The sequence below is a fragment of the Coturnix japonica genome, chromosome Z (assembly GCF_054131305.1).
Source record: "Coturnix japonica strain WE chromosome Z, WE-NBRP24, whole genome shotgun sequence".
Classification (NCBI taxonomy): Eukaryota; Metazoa; Chordata; class Aves; order Galliformes; family Phasianidae; genus Coturnix; species Coturnix japonica.
The window spans coordinates 72645773-72669040 of NC_140702.1; the positions used below are offsets into that span (position 1 = coordinate 72645773).

General features: G+C 40.5%; 1 protein-coding gene across 7 annotated transcripts in view; it reads right to left on the reverse strand.

The window, feature by feature from the left end:
* The window catches only part of EPG5 (ectopic P-granules 5 autophagy tethering factor), a 51146-nt gene that overhangs the window by 26379 nt on the left and 1499 nt on the right, over positions 1–23268 (reverse strand). For 5 of the 7 annotated variants that reach the window (XR_014939141.1, XM_085528189.1, XM_015848196.3 and 2 more), the window contains exons 2-16: positions 21186–22124; positions 19242–19485; positions 18255–18391; positions 17582–17689; positions 16826–16899; positions 14762–14870; positions 14165–14279; positions 13445–13595; positions 12473–12628; positions 11924–12081; positions 9630–9784; positions 9331–9471; positions 8963–9127; positions 8012–8134; positions 6176–6435 (exon numbers count right to left, since the gene is read on the reverse strand). Coding sequence is in view for 5 of the 7 variants with exons in the window: in XM_015848196.3 (XP_015703682.2) it covers positions 6176–6435; positions 8012–8134; positions 8963–9127; positions 9331–9471; positions 9630–9784; positions 11924–12081; positions 12473–12628; positions 13445–13595; positions 14165–14279; positions 14762–14870; positions 16826–16899; positions 17582–17689; positions 18255–18391; positions 19242–19485; positions 21186–22124 (3035 nt within the window). In the remaining 2 variants the exon portion in view is untranslated. The remainder of the gene's footprint in view (positions 1–6175; positions 6436–8011; positions 8135–8962; positions 9128–9330; positions 9472–9629; positions 9785–11923; positions 12082–12472; positions 12629–13444; positions 13596–14164; positions 14280–14761; positions 14871–16825; positions 16900–17581; positions 17690–18254; positions 18392–19241; positions 19486–21185; positions 22125–23268) is intronic. The other 2 variants (XM_015848199.3, XM_015848198.3) reach the window with 1 other exon arrangement.

Below are 23268 nucleotides of genomic sequence, written 5' to 3' on the forward strand. Positions count from 1 at the left end.
TGTAAACTACTGAAAAAAAAAGTGGAATGTTGTTCTTTTTTTGTGATATCAGACATACAGACATTCATATATTTACACAATCTTTGGCCTCCCAAAGAACTAAACCCAGAGGTTTTTTTCCTCAGCTGGAGAAGTTATTCAATAGCTGAAAGACAATAAAAATTTCCTATCTTTTGGGGGACTTAACTGTATATATACACATATACATACACACGCACCTATATATCAATGAAGATGGGAACCCTCACAAAGTCTGAAACAATAAAGCTCAGGGTTCTTGTCAACCAATCTCCCTCGAGGCAATGGCAATATCTACAGAAGGAGTTTTGTATTGCCTGCCTTGACATTGCCTTAGGATTGACGATCCTCTGGACTTTTTTCTGCACTCCCTATATAAACCCTACAGTTTGTAGTGCAGTTACAGCTAGCTCTGATGAACTCTGCCCCTGTTGTCCAGAAAACTAACTACTGAGCTTCAAGGCACACTGCTCTGCATCAGATTTTGATAGGGGGAAAAAAGAATTGCATGCTCAGACAAGATGGAAAATGTTCATCTTATGTCTAGTCTATAGCCACAAAAATAGGGGGCTCCTCACTGCTCAGCTTTGGGGCCAGTTACTTTTACTGCTTCAATAAATTACTTGGATGCAGGACTAAAATGCATACTAAGTTTGCAGATGAAACTAAATTCTGGGAGGAGTTATTGATTCCCTGGAGAGTAGAGAGGCCTTGCAGAAAGACCTTGATAAATTAGAGGTCTGGATGATCACTAACCCTACAAAGCAAGCACAAGTGCCAGATTCTGCAGCCTGCATAGCAGCAGTGTTGAGCTCTGCCCTCTGGTGACAGCAACAGCACATGAGGGAGGGCATGGGGTTGCAACAGGACAAGGTCAGGCTGGCTGTTAGGAAAGAGTTCCTCACCAGAGGGTGGCAGACATGGCTCAGACAGGCTATTCCAGGCAGAGGTCATGGCAAGAACTTAAGGAGCATATGGACAACGGGTTTGGATTTTGGGTGGTTCTGTGTGGGGACACAGACCAGACGCTGTGATCCCTGTGGGCAATTTCCAATTTAGGATATTCTATGATTCTATTAAATCAAGTATTAAGCTACTAGCAAATGTCAAAGCTCTTTATTTCCTCTGCCTGGTAACATTATGGACTTCGTACTTTTGTCTGAGAAATACCAGCACTTACTCAGATAGGAGATTTGAAAGGTTATAAAGTTCTTGTAATGATTATTATCAGCTTGAGTGGTTTTCTTCTTATTAATTTTTGAATGCTCTTGTAACAGCTCAGCTAGGAAGACACTGGAAGAGTTGTCCTGTAATAATATGATCATAATGGCCAGAAATAATGCCTCAGTTTCCAAATTAGTTCCCATCACTGTTTTGATCCTAATGTTTTGGAAAAGGCATTTTTTGGGAAAGTTTTTGGAAAATAAAGGTAGCTCTATTGTTTAAAACTGTTTATCCTTAAGGACTGCTCAATCCCTTGCATCAGAAGTCATTTATCATATCCCAGCTAAGATAGGAGTTCTTAGCTCACTGTAAGAAGCCATGCTTTTTACATTACTGTCTCAAAGTTTGCTGAAATGGACAAGTTCAGGCAAGTCCTGGCCAAGGTTCTAGGACTGCCTTTGTCTGAGACACACAGGAGATGGACAAGTCCGGGAGCTACGAAAGGGAGATAAGATACTGATCAATGGCCCTTAAGTGGTCTTTCCTGTTGGCCCATCTCAAGGAAGATTGACAGCTCTGAGGAAGTCACAAGGAAGTCACGAGCCGTCCCGAAATCTCTGGAAGGCTGGAAAGAAGGATAAAAAGGGCACGGACAAACCCCGAATTTTGGGGGAGAGGTTTTCTGACACCAGATGCCTCTCTACGCGAGCGCCTGCATGCTGAAGAAGATGGCTGCATGCTGAAGAACCTTAGTGGGGCATCTAGGTATCCGATCTCAGATCCCTCCACCGTTGTCCTACTGCTGCCTATTTTTTCTTCTGGGATTGCTGCTCGAGACTCTGCTCCGAGGGACCTCGCTGCCCGAGACTCTGCTTCTAGAGACCACGGTACTCTGACCGTCTTTTCTGCGATTCACCGATCTGCTGTTTGCAGCCTGCTACTCCGTTGCTGCACGGGACGCTGCTGCATTCAGGAGGTGACTATTCCCCGCTTTAACGTAATTCTTGCTCTTTTCTACCTTTTTCTATCGCCTACTTTCCCTTCCCCATCACCCTAATTTTGGCATTCATCACTCTCCCTTCCCCATCCCCTCAATTGTCTATTATTTCCAATAAACTGGTCGGATCAACATTTGAATGCTCTTCTTCTTAATCTCACGCCGGGCATAACATTATTAAAAGAACCTTTGCCTCACTCCTAAATTGGAGCGAGACATTTTTATTGGCGTAGTCGGCAGGATTACCCGTCGTGAGAGTGTTATCCTTCCAGTTTCTCTAAAACTTTTCTGTCTGTTTCTCCTGGAGTTGCAAGGAGCGATTGTGATAACTTAATTTGACGTGTGCACCTCTCCAGGAAGACCGCTCCACATTCTGAAACTTTCTTTCTTACGTGTATACCTCTCGGGGACGAGTGAATTAATTTTGTACTGTTTGCTTTGTTTTACACGTGTGTGCCTCCCTGGGAAGACTATTTTTGTGGTGGTTTTAAGTATCTTGTGACGTACCTTTGGTTTTAAAAGTTTTGTGTGTGAGTCTCTTGTGGAAGTGGTGTGTGCTTCTCCAAGAAGTTTATTACTTTTGAGAAACTTAGAAGTTATTTCTAACTTTTTTTTTTTGCTTGGAGGTTGAAGTTTTTCGTTGTGGCTTGCCAGAATAGCCAGGACCGATTGAGGTGTTTACACTTTCTTTGGAAGTGTTGATTGAGTCATTTGGTCTTTTGTGTAAAGGAGTGTTTTGAGCAGTTGTTCGTTTTGTTAAGTGTTTGCCTCTCTGAGGAGATAAGGAATCGCCTCCTCCCTCAGCGTAGATTTCGTTGCCTGTAGATTTTTTGGTTGTGAGTAAAATTACATCTGATATGGAAGGTGAAAATATGTTGTTTGATATCCTTGAAAAGCACGGGTCTCGGCCATCGTCATTAGGGATGGACTGGGCACGTGAAAATTGGTATAATTTGCAGGCTGTTTCTGACCGCATTTGCGTTTTACAACATGGGGCTCGTACCCGAGCCGGGAAAGGCAAATCATTTATTTGTGCGGTACTCGGTGCTGCTTTAAAAGCAGCCGTAGAGTTCCGAGACCAGCAGTTTGAGGCGGAAAACCAGACTATACAGTCATTACAAGAAACAGTTAAAACAACCCAAGAACTCGTGAAAGCCTTGCAAAACCAAATTGGAAATCTAGAAGTACAATTGGAAAGAGAGAGACATAATTCGGCCTTGTTACAAATGGCTTTTAAGGAAATTTTAACATATAAAGATACGGGTGACACTGATATTCATGGTGCACCACAAGAAAAACTGTATCCTCAGGAAGAACTGAAAGAAACGAAAGAAAATTTTGATAAGTTTGAAACCCCAATAGCCCCTCTGCGCCCTCTAATAAAAACAGAATATACCTTTGATAATGGAGAGGACCTGGATCCTCAAATGAATGTTAAAGAAATTCCCTTTTCTGCCACAGAATTAGAAAGAACTGGCACCTCAGGCCATTTGCAATCAGGGTATAAGGTATGGACATGGGGGGAGGTTGCCCAAGAGTTGATTAATTATGAAAGGAAATATGGGCCTGTGGCTTCTTCCAGTAAATCTGAGCCAAGGGAGGTAAGGCTCGCAGCAACCACCCTTGCTCCTAGGCCACCTAGCCCAAAACTCTGTGGAACTGGAAGGGTCTCATTGCCAGTAAGAACAGGTAGGAGAAATATTGATCATAAACGTAATCGTCTCTGGACACTGGGCTGGCAAAAGGGCGTTCCACGAGATTTGATGAATGGATTACCCACAGTCAGGCTAGAGAAATTAATTAACTTGTGGCCAGAACAAAAGCCCAAGGAAAGTTGATACTTTCGCCCCCTCCCCCAGATGAGAGGGAGGTGGGGGGGGGGGTGAAGGATGGATGTTTGGTAGGAGGCTCACGACTAAAAGGAGAAGATAATTGTATTAACAAAGCCCCCAAAGGGCGAGTTGTCTTGTTTTCTTTTACAGAAGATCCCCGCAGGACCTTCACGGAACAGAATGGCTTGTAGCTGATTTTAACCATTTGTGTTTTGTGACAGAAAAATTGGAAGATGTGATCATGCTAGAATACTGATATACCTCTTTATTTCATATTTTGGTTGCAATAGTATTATGTTTTGTTTGCTGTACTTATGAGTTGTGATTGGTATCAGTCTTTGGATCTGTTTAAACTTCACAATTGGGTTCCAAGTTGTTTTTTTTTTTTCAGGTTATCCTGGCTTTCTTGTACTCTTTGCACAGTGGTAATCATTCCTTTTAACCCCATATTTCACCTCTTTTGGGGAAATGAGCAATGGGACCTATCTAATATCTATTAGATGTGGTCACTAAAGTGAAATTTATCATAAAACCCTTTGCACTGATGCTTTCCAGTGTCTCATCAGTCCAGGAGTTCCATCCAAAACACGGTTGTTGGAAAGTGTCTGAGTTTTTGATAAGATATGTGTATGTTTCTGGGATTACTCCCTACGATTTAAATTCTGGGGTATCCTACACTATGTTGTGACTATAACAGTTCTTAGACTTGCCAGACTAGTATATATCTCTCAGCAATTGAACTGTTTTGGAAATGCTCAAGTGGAAAGTTCTCCTGACACAAATATCCCTATTGTTTTACTTGTTTATTTTTTATACCAGGACAGATTCCACCTGTTGTCTAAAGATTTATAATGGTAAAGTTAAACTAATTGCTGATGGTATACGTGTTCCTGTCCAAACTTGGAAAAGTCCAGACCTTGACCTTTTTCTCTGTCTTCCAGGTGTACTGTGGGTAAAATGCATCTTATTTTATCTATTGTGTGTTGTCGCAACTTTCATGTTTGTTTTGTGTATGATACCATGTTTCATTGAACTTATCCAATGTGTTGTATTGTCCATGTATTTTGTAACCTCCTCAAGTGATGGAGAAGTGGAGCACATCAAGAAATCTTTCGTAATGATTGTATTAAACATTTTAATTCCCCACCCTCACCTTCCTTTACCCTCATGCTTGCTATCTTTTTCTCACCATCCTGGATCAGCAGTGGTCCATTTTTTAAGCAAACTTTGAGTCACGGGGTGGTGTAAGAAGCCATGCTTTTTACATTACTGTCTCAAAGTTTGCTGAAATGGACAAGTTCAGGCAAGTCCTGGCCAAGGTTCTAGGACTGCCTTTGTCTGAGACACACAGGAGATGGACAAGTCCGGGAGCTACGAAAGGGAGATAAGATACTGATCAATGGCCCTTAAGTGGTCTTTCCTGTTGGCCCATCTCAAGGAAGATTGACAGCTCTGAGGAAGTCACAAGGAAGTCACGAGCCGTCCCGAAATCTCTGGAAGGCTGGAAAGAAGGATAAAAAGGGCACGGACAAACCCCGAATTTTGGGGGAGAGGTTTTCTGACACCAGATGCCTCTCTACGCGAGCGCCTGCATGCTGAAGAAGATGGCTGCATGCTGAAGAACCTTAGTGGGGCATCTAGGTATCCGATCTCAGATCCCTCCACCGTTGTCCTACTGCTGCCTATTTTTTCTTCTGGGATTGCTGCTCGAGACTCTGCTCCGAGGGACCTCGCTGCCCGAGACTCTGCTTCTAGAGACCACGGTACTCTGACCGTCTTTTCTGCGATTCACCGATCTGCTGTTTGCAGCCTGCTACTCCGTTGCTGCACGGGACGCTGCTGCATTCAGGAGGTGACTATTCCCCGCTTTAACGTAATTCTTGCTCTTTTCTACCTTTTTCTATCGCCTACTTTCCCTTCCCCATCACCCTAATTTTGGCATTCATCACTCTCCCTTCCCCATCCCCTCAATTGTCTATTATTTCCAATAAACTGGTCGGATCAACATTTGAATGCTCTTCTTCTTAATCTCACGCCGGGCATAACATTATTAAAAGAACCTTTGCCTCACTCCTAAATTGGAGCGAGACACTCACCATTAGGGTGAGCAGGGCACTCAGGTTCTGGGTCATCCATTTAAAGCAAGCCCAGAAAACACACTTACCTGTGACCTAGTGTGGTCATTGCCAGTGCGAGGTAACAGCCAATAGGTGTGCCTGCTTTAACAGCCTTCAGGAGGGGGTGAAGCGTGATCGATTCTGTCATGTCAAGCACACTGTCAGATACAGGAACTGCAGGCCAGCCACACTGTATGCCACGGTCATTTCTGTGAAGCTTTAACCTCAAAATCAAGCCCCATGCCCACTGGTTGAAGGAACTCTCTGGTGTTTCTCCATAACGAACAATGCTAGCTAGGTAAGAGACCTGAAACAAAGCAGAAGTAACAGCAATTAGGGGAAGCACATCCATACCATATCACATATGGCAGCAGTCAGGAAGGACTCAAGTCAGCTTCGATGAGCTTATTCCATCAAAATACCACGAATGACACTGGATCAGTACAACAGTAATTCTTTTCCAGACTTGCCTTGTAGCACCATCAATTAATTTAGCTTCAAATCTGTGTTTCTATGACCTTGATTTCCATCTCCTCTCTCCCTTCACCCATCTCTTTTGTTAAAAGCTATCAAACCACATTGTTGTGCTGAAGTTTCCCCTACTAAATAACAGTTTGGGGTTAAATATTTTTACTCAAAAAAAAAATGGAAAAAACAAACACCACACATCTTTGAAGGTGTTTGGCATTTTTATAAATAAATACATATAAAAATTACCACCTGTCAACAAAGTCTAAAGACTTATAAACTTCTCTGTAAGAGGAAACTACAGCATGGATGGGCAAAGTCTTCGCGCAACATATATGTGCCTGTTATAACGAACAGTCTGCCTAGATCAAAAGATTTCAAATTTCACCTGATCCTTAGGAAAAATAGTGTACAATGTCTAACAGATCAGTGTAAATTTCAGATTTATGGGTCAATGAAGACATTTCTTCCATTTTTAGTGGGGATATAAACAGAAATGTTCCTCAAGCTCCAGCTAGTACAGACCCAACAATACCAGTAGCAACCCAGGTTGTAGCAGGTTGGGGAAGAGAATTCATCTAGATGGCACAAGACAACAAAATATGTTTAAGTATAGCAGAGAAAGAAGGCAGAAAAGAACACAGAAAATACGGAAGTGCCAAAGTGTGGGAGAAAAAAAAGAGACCTGGGGGAAAAAAAGAAAAAGCACAGGAGTGCAGGAAAGGAGGAAACACTGTATAGGAAATACTGAGACAAAGCAACAACACAAAACTAAGAGCTGTGAATAAATATATGCAAGCATCTTTACTTGAACATCCAAAAAAGGCATTTTTAACTTTGATCTTTCTAACCTTCCATTTCCCTTCTGTAACTTGGAGCCATACCTTCCTCAGTCATCAGTGTGCTGTAAAAATCAACATTAAAGTGTTTGTAGGGTGTCCAGGGAACACAGCACTGACCACTACTAAAACAGCTCCTAAAAGAGATTAACACTCCAGTCTTCAAATAAAGTAAAATTAAGAACTGGAGACACTGGAAGGATGCCTCTTATGTCTACCAGTTGCATTCAATACCCTTTCAATAAGTAAGCGCTGCCCAACTCTGCATAAGCAGATGTTGCTTAGGAAGAGCAGACCATGACACTGCAACTATAGGCTAGATAACAACGCAAACCTACAAGGGGACAAATTAAAAACACTTGTTTTCTCATATAGACATTCCACTAGAAAAAACAGCACTATTTTTCAGACAGCACTGTGACTGCATGAATATTCAGATTTGGGATATTATGATGATAATATCATGATAGTGTAGCTCTTGAAAGGAGGATAAGAAACAAAATAGTCTTTATGTGTAGTTCTTCTTATCTGTCACTAGCAGTACCTTTTTCCCTTGTAGATTTGAAGAAGGAATACCTGCTTTATGCTTTCAGAAAGCAATCCAGAGTATGGTTTCTGGGAGAGGTATTTCAGGTACGCTTCAAGGACCATCAATGCAACTTCAGAATGAACGGCTGGATCCAGATGGAGAGCATCCTTCTAAATACAGAATACAGAATCACACCAGAATTCTGCTTCATTTAAAAGGTGTCTACAGCTTCTAAGAAGTATTTTTCCTCCCACATCCGATGTAACAACTATTGCAAAGACCTCCCAGTTAAATTTTCCCTCCCATTCACTTGTTCTCACTTTTGGTCAAAAATGGGGAGAAAAAGTAAAGCAACCTTTGTCTCCAAGTACTAAAGTTGTTAACACAGCAAAGGGAAGAATTTTGTACAGTCATTACAATGCCAAAAAGAATCACTGAACATAAGCTACAGGATTTTTCCTACTCTATTCCTGTTTCTCTTTAAAAAAAGTACACTCAGCTTGGATTGAATCCTAGACAGATTAAGCTTTTAGAGCTAATCTATGCAATGTTCCCCCATCATTTAAAAAAAATACCAAGGCTCTGAAACCTCTTCATTTCAATCAAGAGTATTCTTGCATTGTGAAAAACATTTCTGCATACAATCCTGAAAACTGCAGTCATACCACCCTCATAAACACCAGCTGGGGGATCCCTCTATTGTCTGCTGTCATGGATATATTTATCAAGTGACTTACAAGAAGTACCCTGTCAGCTGTTTTGTCAGCAATTTCCCTTACCGAAGGCAAAAAAAAAAACCTGCTTCAGTCTCTTTCAATTTCAGCTACAGTGCTAAAGGAAACCAACACAAGCAAATCCTCAAGCAAACAGCTAGAAAGTCACTGTGAATTTACCTTCCCATGCCTTCAAATGTACAGCTATGGCATCAACAGTATATAACTTAGTATATAACCTCTGGAAACCCAAACAAATTCAAGCCTCCTGGCTTTAATACATACCTGCTCACAAAATCCCCAGTTCAGACCTTCCAAGATAATACAGGCTAGTTTATTCTCCACAGTGGTTAGACTGTAATTCAGTAACCAGTCTCGAATCAGTGCTATTTCAGATGAAGAAGGTTTCCACAGGTACAAAGGCAGTTCTTTAAACAGATACAAAGAAACCTTTGAGAACAGAAAATGAAAGGTAATTCAGTGTTTAGTATGGAAAAACAACCTGTACTAACAACCTTCAACAGTGGTACAATAGAAAAATAAAACCGCAGACAGGTCTTTAGTATGACCCATTCATACTGAGCTGTATCCGTACATGGTTTGTATGACTTACAACTGGGTGCTTGCTTTAAATGACAGCGGTTCTCACTCACCATTCCAACTTTCTCAATGGTCTCTCTAACTCGATCCAACAGCACAGAAATAATCTGTGTATGGATGCTGGCAATTGCTCCCAGGAGCTCTCGACCAACTTTTGAAAACGTCTCTCTTGTTGCAAGACTAACATACGACACCTGAGAAGATGAGGAAAAAGAAGTTACTTGTTATGGCTGACCTTCACTGATTCTGCAATATACCACCTTTGTGAAAACACAGAACCAAATCATTCATGTTTAAATAGACACAGTTCCCACAGTTACAAAGAATGAATGGACCAGTAATATTTTCTCACCTCATATATCTCCAGAACAACAATTTTGATAAAATCCTCATCAACATCAGCCCGTTTGGTTTGTGCCATCTGAGCAAATGTGGTGAGCAGACAAATTTCTTCTGAGCCGTTCATGGACTGGAGATACTTTTCAAAACTTTCAAGGTGCTGTGGGTCTAGAAAAGTCACATGGTGGTGTGTTTTAGGACATACATAATCAATACTTCTACACAGTTTGACCCCAGAGAAAGAATCAGTTACAAAGAAATTACCACTAATAGAGGTCTGCAAGTCACGACCCTCTCTTCAGAAATAAGAAGTTGAAAAGTGAAAGGAACACAGAAGTATGTAGTGAGCCCGTGTGATTCAGAAAATACACCAGTCATCCAGAGTGAAAGCTAAAATTGCTTCAAGAAAAGCTCACCCACAGGAAGAACTGCTTGAATCTTTGTCTTGTAAAAATATTCTCATGTTTTCAGCTTCCACGATACATTGCAGCAATCGGTTCAGCAGATGAAGCCCAAATTACATGGAAGCATTCCATTTCCAACCAGTGTCACATTCAATAAAAGGCTAAAACTGAGCCCACCCAAGCTGAGCAGGGAGATTTAGATCAAGTCAAGAGATTCTGCTAATTGCACACACCACGATCTCAAGTAGCAATTAAATTAGAGAGATCATTCTATGCTGATTACAAACAAAAACATCTAGCACTGGGCTTAGGAGGTACTAAAGAGTTACAGAGAAAGATCAATTTCTGCTTCTGAAACTCAATATGACAAAAATTAGTGAATATACTTGTTTGGAAAATACATCTGAAAGCAAAGAATTGAAGTTCTTCTTTAAGTACAAGAGTGAAATGCAGGCAAACAGAAAGAAAAAGGAAAAAAAAAAAAACACTTAATGAACAACAAGCTGGTTTTCCCATGCTGTAGTACAAACTGCAGTCTTGACAGATACAACAGACATAAAACTTACAACCCACCCACTCATCTCCTTATTCAAGAACAAGAAAATACTTGGTCATTACAGCATCTAAAGGCACAGCAGAGTAAGCCACAAGGGAAAGGGGCAGAACATGAAAGCAAGAAATGAACCCGTGACAGCAACTGTCACATTAACGCTGTGATTTACACACTTCATCAGGCACAGACCAGCAAAACAAGAGGGCAGGAAGCTGGAAACAAACTGGATAGGAGAGAAACAGCCTGGTAAATTCATGAACCGAGACCAAAAATGGAAAGCAAAGAGCTGCTGAGTACATGAGGACAGTGTATTCTCTGCAGGTTCGTGTTTAAGGAAAACCTTCCTCTGCACTGTACCTGGGCTCCACGCACTGCTGAGCTCACAGACTCCCACTGAGCTGTATCCTGGGAGTGAATATAGATGAGGAGAAAGGAAATCAGAGCCTCCACCTCATCTCCTCACAGTAGACCAATGACATCCCCACCAGTATCAATGGGGTACACTCCCTAGGGAATGTCTCTGCCATGGTGTATTAGGGTATGAATTAAGGGAAATAAGTCAGCACTGTACTGGTGTCAGGAAAAATAATAATATTTGAGAAGATTAGATGGATTCCACTAACAACTGCTGATGTTCACTGCCTAGACATCAGTGTGCTGACACAACCAACTGAGAAGAAAGAAGAGGATATAAATATCCTGCATCAGCAGGATTCTACACGGCTTCTACACAACTATGCTATAGCTGAGGCCTTCATGATGGCTCAGAAGATCAATAAGGGATGAAAATTAAGGGAAAAGAGAAAGAAGAACTATATAGGAAAAAAAAAGCACAGCATCAGTAGACGTGGAAGGCAAGTAAATATCCAACAACACACACTGTTGAAACAAATACTACCAAGTTTAGGAAAAGATGAAGGAATATTTATACAGCTAGCAACAGCCAAAGACTTGACCTTTCCTGCTCAGCCTATCAGAAGGAGCCTGTCACTTCCAACCCCTATGATTCCAATTCTAACAGACAAAAAACAGCTCATAAAAGCGCATAAGCGGAAAAAAATTCAGTGTTTTGGGATCTAAATCATACTGCCAAAGCTGCTGAGGGTCAAGGTGGAACTTGACATGAGAACACATAAGATGTACCTGCCGCATGGCACTCTTGCATCTCTGAAGCAGCTAGGAGAGAGAGAAAACTAATTCCTGTAAACTACCCAAGACAATTCTGAGGACACTGGACCAGTCATGTTGCAGAGGGTATATTTAACAGTGGAACCTTCAAAGAATTAAGCCTCTTGCTCATGTAGCTGCAGCTGAATCTGTTAGAAATGGTTCTGAGAGAAGAAATTCTACCTTCAAGTCTCTGTTTGCAGTCAGCAGGCTGTAAAGTAGAGCAGAGCTTTTCCAGGTTCTCACTCTCTGCACAGTGCATGACAAAGAAGAGCTTCCAGAGCATGTTACTGGATAATGTCCCGTAAGGCATCTCAGACATGAAGAGCCAGACTCCCAGCCTGTTAGATGTGAAGAAGCAAACAGAAAGAGTTTCACCCTGATAAATTTCAACACTTTAAAAATAAAAAATAAATAAAAGCCATATGCCCACACCCCTACCATACAGTTAGGACAGAATCAGGAACATGAAGATGTGTTTTGGTACCTCTAATTTTGAGTTAACCTATTTGTGAACTGAACAAGTACCCAGAGCTCCTGCCAGATACTAGAATTCAAGGTGTAATTCTTCCCCATCTTAATGCTACCAATGTACTGAAAAATCCTGCATATTACAGTCTCGTTTAAACCATGAAGTATCTAAAATTACTGCAATTCTGAGTTTCAAATATCTCACACCTTCAAAATGATACTCCAAATTGAGGCCAGTATCAGCCACACAGGACAGCTTACCTTTTTGCCTTCAGAACATGTAAAACAGCTCTGAAAAACAGCTCATCAAACTCCAGCTGTAACTTGTCCATGGAGTATGGATGTCCTGTCGATCCATATTGTTTATTGCCACTGATGTACTGGGCCCAGTGGTCACTCACATGACAAAGCGTCATCCTATGCAGCAGAACAAAGTTGTAGATGTCTCACTAAGCACATCATCACCATCAAAAACACAGACATGCAGTCAGACTCTGGTTTAGTTACAAGAGATATTTAACACCCTATTCTCTGTTTTCCAGAGACTGCCATATGAATAGTGCATTCCTTTAATTCCCTGTTTTGGAGACAGTGAACCTAAAATTACTGTGCTATGCTTCCTCAGTTTTGCAAGCAAACAATGCATAATATTCTGTTATATCAAATTAATTTGCATATGATCTTTCAAGCTCTACAATGGTAGAGTAGGCAACAAAACCATAAAAGATTAATTACACCACATAATTTAAGTGTATCCCCATTAAAAACAGACTCATTGAAGGCGAGTGAATGCTAAGGGCTTAAAAAAAAAAATCAAGAGCAATGTTTAGCTTCCAGTTACATTTGCAAGAACATTTTCAAGGTGCAATTTATCTATTTTAAGAAACACCAAAGTAAAACTGAAACAATTATAGATTATAACTGCAAGTAAGCAGAAGCACAGTATGTAAGAAAGGAAGATTAAATAAACTTTGCTGGTGTTTCACAGTTCACCTGGCTCTCTTCTGCAGCTACAGTATTTAGACACTGCAGCTCTTTGCTTCACAGGTAGCTTTCAGGTAAAGGACTCAGGGACATCAGATAACAGATAAGCTAACCCCAAACCAACTAACTCTCAGAACAAAAACAAGCCAAAACCAGCTCTTGGCTAGCTTATTCATGAAGAAAATCTAATTTTTACACCAGAATGCATGAAAAGGATTAAACTCTACTACAGAGAAGATACTCCCTTACTTGATCAGCTGACCAATCCGCTTCACAAACTGTCGGTATCGTGCTCTGTTAAATGTTTCTAACCCCACAGACAGAAGTTCCACCAAGGAGTTTGCAAAGGCAAAAATCTTCATCATCTCTTGAGAAGTTGTTTTTTCAGGAAAATAAGTACCTAAGACCAAGATAGGACAAGTATCAAAAAAACACACATGACTTCTGGATTCTTTCTTTCAGAAGCACTCAAAGCAACAAAAAGCATCTTCGCTGTCTGTCAGATAGACATTGAAATTTATGTTTCCTTTAAGAAAGAGATAACAAATACTGTTAAGTATGAAAGTACAAACAGCCTGTGCAGCTTTTAAGATCTCTAACAAGCAATTGCTCCGTGTAATTGTCCACAGATTGAACACGAATAATAATAGGAAAATAGTCACAGCATGTTACAGCTTATAAGCAAGAAGGAAAAATTATTTCTGAAAGCACATCTATGAGGATAAATCCTTGTAAGATAACACTAAGGGACTCCAGTGTTTTGCTTCCTAGAGCTGCTGCAACATTTTAAGTTATCTCATATAAACATCACAGATTTCCATCTTATCTATTTAGTCTGTGAGTACTTGCATGTGTTCATTACAACTTCAGATCAAAGACAACTTCAGATCAGAGACTCCAAAAACGCAGCAGTATTCTCGGCTTTTGTAGTCATTAACACAATTACCATAAGAAAAACAGCTGTTTTACCTGCAGACTTAAACCCAAGGAAGTGCTGAAAAAGTTCATGAAATGGAAACTGTGACAACAGAACAATCAGGTCATCTTCCAAAAGCAGAATCCAGCTTGTATCAGGATCCTCATCCTACAGATAAAACTCAGTTTTATTTGCTTTTCAACAGAAAATACAATAAACTGCCTACACAATTTGTATCAATTCCAGTTTACTTGAAGGAACAAAACAAAGTATAACTAAACTCTTCCTCTCACTTATAAAAGCTCCACAATTCCTGAGTTCTTGTACTCATCAATTAGGAAACAGCACAAGAAATGTTTTTTTCAGAAATGTGGCTTATGAGGAGAAGCAGAATTCAAATGCGCTATTTCCATGCAACAGCCCCCTTAAATTTATCTCCATCCTTGTTACTCATTTCTAGAAACTCTATTTTCTACCACGACTATCTATTATTACACCACAGAGGCAAAAGGAGAATAAAAAACAACTAAAGTTCACATGATGCCACTAAACAACAGTTGGTCTTTCTTACTCCAGTTCACAAGATCAATACAGTAAGGCTGCATAAAAACAGAAAAAAGGGGAAGAAAAAAAAAAGTCATTTGCTGTACCTCTTCTCCTCCTTCATCTACCAGTGTCCAGTTTCCAGATTCTTTCCCAGAGGAAGAGGAACTTTTCCTTTCATTCGGTTTCATATGGCACATGAAGTCCACCCGATTTCTGATTTAAATAAAAATCAAGTTTAGGGAAATTAAAAAATTAAAACCTCTGAATTTCTTTATCTTTTCCTTACGAGACTGTATTGGCTTTGACTGGGACAGAGTTGATTTTCTTCACAGCAGCCTCTATGGTGCTGTGCTTTGGAACAGCGATGAACAGCATTGGTAACACACTGATGTTTTAGTTGTTGCAGAGCAATGCTCACAGTGCCTTTTCTGCTTCCTATGCTACCCTGACAACTTGAAGTGCTCCAGAGGAGACACAGACAGAACAGCTGACCAAGACAGGCCAACAGGATATCCCTCACCTTACAGTGCCATGTCTCAGCTGTAAATGCTAAAGAAAAGAAGGAGGAAGGCGGGGTGCTCTGAATTATGGCATTTGTCTTCCAAATAAACATTATGTACAACGAGTCCTGCTTTTCTGGAAATGGCTCTACGCCTACCTGCCAACAGGGATGTATCAAATCAATTCCTTATTTTGTTTTGTTTGCATGCACTGCACAACTTCTGTTTCACCAATTAATTTGTCTTTACCTTAACCCACAAGTTTTTGCACTATTACTTTTTACCGTTATAACCACAGGGGAAATGAGTAGCTGTATGAGGCTTAGCTGCCTTCAGGGCCTTACCCACATCTGAGAAGACAATCAAAACAAATTAAACAACAAGAAATTAACAAGTATGTCAAACCTGATGTCCTACAAGATCGTGCAGGTCAGCTCCACTGTACAGCTTTCAAGGCTGCATTAGCTGACACCATGCCAACATTAGTACATCGAGCTACCACAACCAAAGAACTTCCAGGAAAGAATTGCTTCATATCAAGACAGCTCCAGTTCCACATTATACCTCTGTGAGTCTGGGACACTAGCTTAAAATTCTCTGCCACATAAATCTTCAGCTCTTCAAATATATACCAGCAAGTCAAACAAACATACAGAAAGACAATATAAGAAGTTAAAATGGTAACACCTAACTTCCTTTTAAGTAGGAATGCTGTATCAGAACCCTGAGCACACAGCAACAAAACTCCTGACCTCTCTGAATCCCTGTGCTGATAATACAAACATACCAGTTTCACAATTACGAATTTCACAACATTAGTAGCCTATCCTAAATTGGGTTTAAAATCTCAACTGGCTCCTGATACACAGCTGCTGTACCAGGCAAATGTCAGACCTCTAAAATTAAAAGTTTCCATGTTCCTATATGAACAGTTAAGAGAGCCACTCCAAACATCTTGCATCAGTTTTTCCTGAAGGGCCTCCTAACAACCCACCAGCAACACAAATTTCTCAGGACACACTTGTTTCCCTAAAAAGTTCTAGACTAGAAAGGTAAAACAAGACCTTTTAAAACAATGTTCTATAACAAGCAGAAGTCTCAGTCAACTCCAGATCAGACAAAACCCTAAAAGCCAGCACACACTGCTCCTCTGGCATTAAGATCTGAGCTGGGGAATCAAAGTAAGTAACACATTTTATCTAAAGCATGTAACAGGAGCTTTCACTAATGACTGGTTTAATTAGCTAGCCCCTCCAAGCAGAATGTAGTCCATCCAGATTTAAAAAACCATGAAAAACAAATTAAGAAACACAACCAGCATTTACAACAATGTAGCAAACACTTATTCAAGGTTGTCCCTTGCAGAAACAGCATTCTGAACAGGACATCATGCAAGGCAAAAACCCCATTTCAGAATTCACAGTTGAAAATAAAAACCACTAAACCAGCCATCATGGTTATTTCGCAGTTAAAAGCGAGCCTTAACCACATCTTGTGCAGAAGGAAAATGTACTGCCACAGCTGTATTTCAAGGTGAATGAGTAAAAATCTTTAGCTGTGAATCTCTCACTTGTGCACTTTCAGGGCTGCGGACAACTAGATTTTCTACCACAATGTTTTCTACTCCTAAATCAGCATAAGTTAATAAAATGTTGTTTTCATACTTACTTAACAGGAGACATAAGCAAGGCAAGAGATTGCATGAAATGAAAGACCCCCGACGGGTTATCCAAGACTTTGATCTGCAATTAAATGTAATAAAGGAAGAAACCTAAGTAAATTTAAGTTACAGTCCAAGTAAAACAGTGGGATAAATCAGTCTTAAGTGCAAGGTTTGTATTCTGAGTTCCACATTTTCCATTAGCTTCTAGTTCAGACTGAAAACTACTCATAAAAGACAATTCCAGCATCCAGGAGGCAGTGCTGCTATGACACAATACTGGGTACTACTGTGAAGTACTCACAGAAAGGAATTAAAATAAGAACAAAATACACCAAGAGGACCACAAAAGAACAACTCTCTTCCCCTCCAATATACATCTTGGCACCAAAGGGGAAGCTAGGAGTTGAGCAAGGGGGAACTTACAGTGCTACCTCCAATTACCCTTTTACTTCATTGTTTGCCTTTTCTCTGTTAGCACAATTGGGACCTTTTCATACAGCCAGATTTCCAACATCTTTCCCTCTCTGAAACAGAGTTCCAATGCCTGTGGATGTGTGTGCTCCCTTTAAACCAAACAAAGTGAATCCTCCTCCTTGTCCTCAAAATTACCAAGCTAATAACCTTTCCAGGGAAACACAAGTTTCAATGGACAGGCTGTAAAATCTGATCTTTCTCAGCCCTTCTAACTCACACATAGAAGTGCTTCTAACCTCACCTCACCTATTCTAGCCTTCCAAAACCAAAGAATTAAACATTCACACCTGAATGAATGGAACAGCCCATTCACCAATCCCAGCTGGACAACGCAAGATGTGGTTGAAAAGGAAGAGATGGTCACCAGGACAGCCAATTCGTTGCAATACTGAAACCTAAAGAAAAAAAATATTGCACTGATGTAAATAATTTCAAGGTTCGTTCCTTTATAGTCTTGCTAAGTAGGAAAATGCAGTATTGTTCTTTCTACTCTCACATTTTCCACTTAGTCTGTTTCCAGAGTGACTTATAGTGGAACGTTATTTAAAAGCCTGTTTGCTTGGTTCATAAGCCACAATGGCAATCATTCTTTATAGCACAGAAAATTAATTATAACTATATTAAAAGCCACTTTAAAAATAAGCAAGAACAGAAATTTCTCAAAAATGCTGATCCAAATTACAAAATAAGTGAAAGCATTAATACTCCATGTGCACTACAAAAAATAAACTTAATTCCAATGTGCACAGTGTTGTCTGCTCATGTGCCAGCCCTCATTACTACAGTTGATCTTCACTGACTTCATCACAACAGGGAACTCGCTCTCATTCAATAAGACATTCTGCTCACAAAAGAGCAGAAGCCCAAAAAACTACTTGCTTATGAGTCAGTAGGAAAAACAACTCTGTAATTCATCCCATGCACTGGATCTAAAAGCTCTATCCCTGCTTACTCCCTCACCAGTCTCTGCAGCCACACGAGAAGGTCACTCTGAAACTGAGGATCTTCAATCACTCTGCGAGTGAAACTGAAGAGAACGCTGATACACTCCTTCAAGTGGCTCAAGTCTGCAGAAAGATTTTCAGACTGTTTTGAAACTGCAAATCAAAGAAAGGAAGAAAAAAAAAAGAATTACAGAACATTTATCAACAGCTTTCAGAATGGTAGAGTACATAGTTGTTCTGTGGCTATATAGAAAACCTCCTCTCTGTAACTATAGACACCAAGGTATTTCAACACAGCTGCTTGTTAAAACTGACGAAGAACACTTACGTAGCAAAGTTTAATCTTATAATTAAGCACTGAAGGCTAATTACAAGAATACTCTGTTTACTCTCATTATAGGCCTTCCCTCAACGTAAATTTTATAAGCACCTCCACTTACTATGCATATAAACCAACCAGGATGGGGAGGATGAAGTAAGGATGTCATAAAAGGATAAGTATCAGAGAGAACCATACTTTAGCCAAAGTATGATTAGGCAGAAACCCAAATATGTAGAGGATGAAACTAAAATGATTTTCAAATGTTAGAGCTGCATGATTTCAAATAGTTTTCCAAAAGCAGTAAAGCAGGTAGTTTTTAAAATTGTACATCATCAGTTTGAAGAATGGACTGTATTATTATATGGCACGTTTGATAACAACAGAATGAGCTCCAGGTGTCCCATCTCACCTGCTGTTTCTCTAGAGTAATCCATGGCAGTATACAGCCTAGACAGATGGGAATCCTGCAATCATCTTCCATTCCCCAGGACAACAGGTTAACCAAACTAGAGCTTTTCCATGAGAAAAGTGTTCCACCAATCCCTCCATAAAAACTGACAGGTTTTAATATCAGGGTAGCTACACCCCAGTACACAAATCCCATCAACAAGACTCTAAAAAACTTCAGGTGAACAAGGTGCTGGGCACCCTCAATAACACAGCAGCACAATAGGAACACACCTTGCTCTTGCTGGTGAAGAGCCACTGATCTCAGCAGGGAGGAACTGTTGAGCAACCTGTACACATAGGACTCCACCTGTAACCGAGACAGCACTGACGTGTAGGAGTGCAATGCCAGCGTCTGATGCACGTGCTCTGCTTTGGCTTCAAACAGCTTTTTCAATTCTCCCAACACGCTTCCATTCATCTCGACTGTCTGGTAGCGATGGTGACCAGTCACTTTGCACTGATCTGCACAGACACCCTGAAAATAGAGCAGTTATTTCACGTAAGTGATTCTGTCATTCAGTCAAACGTGCTTACAGAAAGTGACCCAGACATGACTCTCCCCTCAGCAGATTTCAAAGCTTACAGGTGGACAAACATTTGGGAACATTCTACATATTTTTCAGATCTACTGAACAATGAAATGTATATCCTGGACTTCATAAAAAACAATTCTTATAAGCCCTCAACAACTGAAATACAGAAATAGGCATGAAGTGACCTGTCTGTATCACTGACAATGACAAACAAACTCTTACACCCAGTGAGTGCGCATGATCAGCAGTTTAAACATTCCTGTAAGCGTTTAAATCTGGTATTTTAAATTGGAACATATATACCAGAGCAAGTAAGACCTTTTTTTAAAACTCTCATAACTCAGTATTTACAGTAATTGCCTGTAATAAGTTTAAGGTTTCTGAAATGAACTGCAATGATTTTCCCAAACTAGAATTAGAAGATAACAGCCTTCTCCCTATTTCCAGTTCTTCAGCTAAAGAAAGTCACAACACATGATTCTTCCACTATTCTTTTATGCAACCAGAAAACACACTTTCAGATCATGCCCTTTGGAAGTTTGGTCTTGTATTTCTTTTAGATTATTTGAGTATGAATTTTAAATTGGTACTCAGAAAACAACTATTCTGGACATGCAATAAATTGTGAAGCAGGAGAGAATCAAGCAGGCAGCAGGCTTAGCCAACCATAAAATGCACCAAAGGGATTAAGACTGAAGCCAAAACTGCTCTCCATGTAGGAGCTTAACAGCACAAAGCTGAGAATCCAGTGAGATTCAGTGATACAGGTCAGTTACGTCTCAAGTAACAAAAAGATTCCAATTTGCCCAGCACTCAGCACTCTGAGGAAGTGCACAGCAGAGGCACTAGCTTTAGATGGGCATACAGGAATAGTGAGAACCACCACATACATTGGTATTAAACACCTTGCAGCAATTTTGATGATGTGCTGGCACTCACTCCCACACCATAAAGCTCCAAAAATGAACTACACTGAATGTGTTTAGAGGGAACATTCCTCTGATGTCTGCACTAAGTTCCTCAGATCCCACTAGATTGAAAGCAGCAGCGCTACAAAGCTACAAGAGCACCACAGCGGTGACTGTAACCACAGATACACACTTGGAGCAACTGTTTCTGAAGGTGGATGTAAGTCACACGCCCTGTGCTCCCAGTAACAGGGTCACATGCAAGGCTGCATGACTCCAACTCCTCAACATAAGCACCTCTGAGAATGGGACACAACCAGGAATGATGTCAGTGAAAACTATCACTACAGGCAGCAAGCCAGATGGGAAACCATCACTGTGACCAGTCTGACATTCCACAGACAGCCCTATCTTACCACATACATTTTCCATTTTCTGCAAGTACTGTGGCACAAACTTAACCCAACAATAAAGGAAGAACTTGATGTACACAGCTTACACACATGCCTCACCCCAATAAAGATTAACAAAGCAGATCCTACTACCCCACACTTGGATTTTGTAATCAAACAACAAACTGTCCTAAACTCAGCAGGATGATACTGTGAAATCCAAAGTTGGGTTTAGTGGGAAAAAAAAAAAAAGCAAAGTCAAAAACGTATTTCAGAACAGTGAGCAAATGTTCAGAATCACAACCAAATAGTTATGCCTGAAAAGTAGCACCATAACAGCACCTGCACAGTCTTCTGTTCTTCTTTAAAAGTCCATAACCTCCCCTTAATATTTTGGCAGTCTGTTGTCATAGCCTGCAGCTCTGCCTCTGCCAGCAAAAGCTGCTTCCGACAGCGCATGTAATTCAGGAGCAGTTCATAAAATTCGTGCCTGTCTTGATGAGCAACACTTTCAAATTCCTCTGTGTAGGAGTCAACATTCTCAAGCCATGAACAGGGTTCAAAGATTTTCAGCTGTTCTCTGGTAAAAGGCACGAGTTCGGGTTCAGTTGGCAGCTCTGGATAAAGCCTTTCATTGTGCAACAATGGTTTGACTGCCATTATGGTTGGGCTCTCGTAGGCCAACTCTGTCGACAAGTCTGGATAAACTGATTTCAACCTCAAACAATGAACACGTGCCTTGGACTTCTCACAGGGCTGCGAAGGACTCAGAGGAGGCTTCTCTGAGAAACGGATAAGAGGACTTTTACCATCTTGTACACTTTCAGTTTCTTTGCCCCTTGCAATGCCCACTACTGCCTGAGTCACAGCTGCACTGGAATGACAGGAACTGCCCATCACATCAGTGTTTCCTGATCCACTAGCAACCACCTCCACAAGGCTGGGAGGTTTGTCCACCTTGCTTTTTTCACTTTTCTCAACATCCCCTCCACACTCCTCACGTGAAGGACCAGCTTCACTCTCTTCTCCATCTGCTGAAGGCTCTACAACCGCTGTCAAAGAGCCTTGGCTTGTTAAACTTAAATTACTGAGGGAGATGTCACATGCATCGGTCACAGCTTTTCCATGCTCTGCTTCATCACTGAGCTTAATTTCTGTGAATTCTCCTGGTTGCTCCACTTGCACTTTAGTGGCCTGAGAAGACACTTCTGCCACAGGAGGGAGGAAAACATCATCAGGCTCTCGTATCTGGGAGTCCTCGTTACTTCTTTTCTTCTTCTCCTAGAAACAAATTAATAGCATTATTAACTATCAAATCCCCCTTCCTCACATCCTACACCCCACCATCACATAAAAAAAACACCATTAGTCAACACCACAACTCTATAAGCATCTTAAGAGGTTAATTTTCAAAATAATAAGGTAAAAGGAAATGCACCGCACAGATCCTCAGTCTTTAACTACCCTTCAAATATTGTGCATCAGTGTCTGTTCTCTTGGTCAGCTCCTGAGAGACATTTCAATATTTCCACATGAAAAGCCACAGACATCCTAGAACGAGATGTTCCACCAATTCATAAATAATCTGTGTAACAAAAACAAATTGACCTCAAGTTTTACAGAGTTACTTCATGGTCAGAAAATTACTTTCAAGAAGTAATTTTGGAACAAAGAAAGATCTAGAACACATCTTTTAATTATACCTAATACCACCCCTGACATAATACCCATTGAAAAGAGGTATCACGGACCAATGCCCCTTCAAGATCGAAGAAGAGATGACAGCTTTGCAAACTTACAACATCACACAAACTTTCTCTCAGCAGCTGACAAGATTTTGCCTTATGAGAAGGCAAGGCCCTTCCAAATTGCAATCTCAAGCCTACTTTGAATTGAACCATATGCTCAAAGCTTCTTCACAAAATAGCTAATAGGGTAGATTTGCTTTCAGTGCATTTCCTGTTATGTTAAAACCTGCAAACACTCCTGATCACAAAATACTTCTGACACTCTAATGCTACTGTTAGACCAAAAAATAATAATAAATAAAACCTTGTAATATTTATGACGTGCCTTTCAGTTATTTCATTCCAAGGCAAAAAAAAAATGCCATAACGTTAATGGGTTTTTCATCTGAAAAAGGATGAGAGAAATCAGGTCCTGCACCAAGATAAAAGTAAATCATGAAATCTGAGATTTCAGTCTGCCTCTGAGGGTTTACCCTTTAAGTTAAAAACGGCACTATTTTCAGTGAACGACACCTCATGCCAGAAGGAAACCTATTATTTTTCAGGAATCACCTGTGCAATAACTCAGTGCTACTCACTGGGATGCTCACTGACATCTACCAGCAGCTCCTCAGCTAAACCATCCTTTTTCCCAGCTTGCACACATTCTGGCTTCTTTTATCAGAAAACAGCTTCAA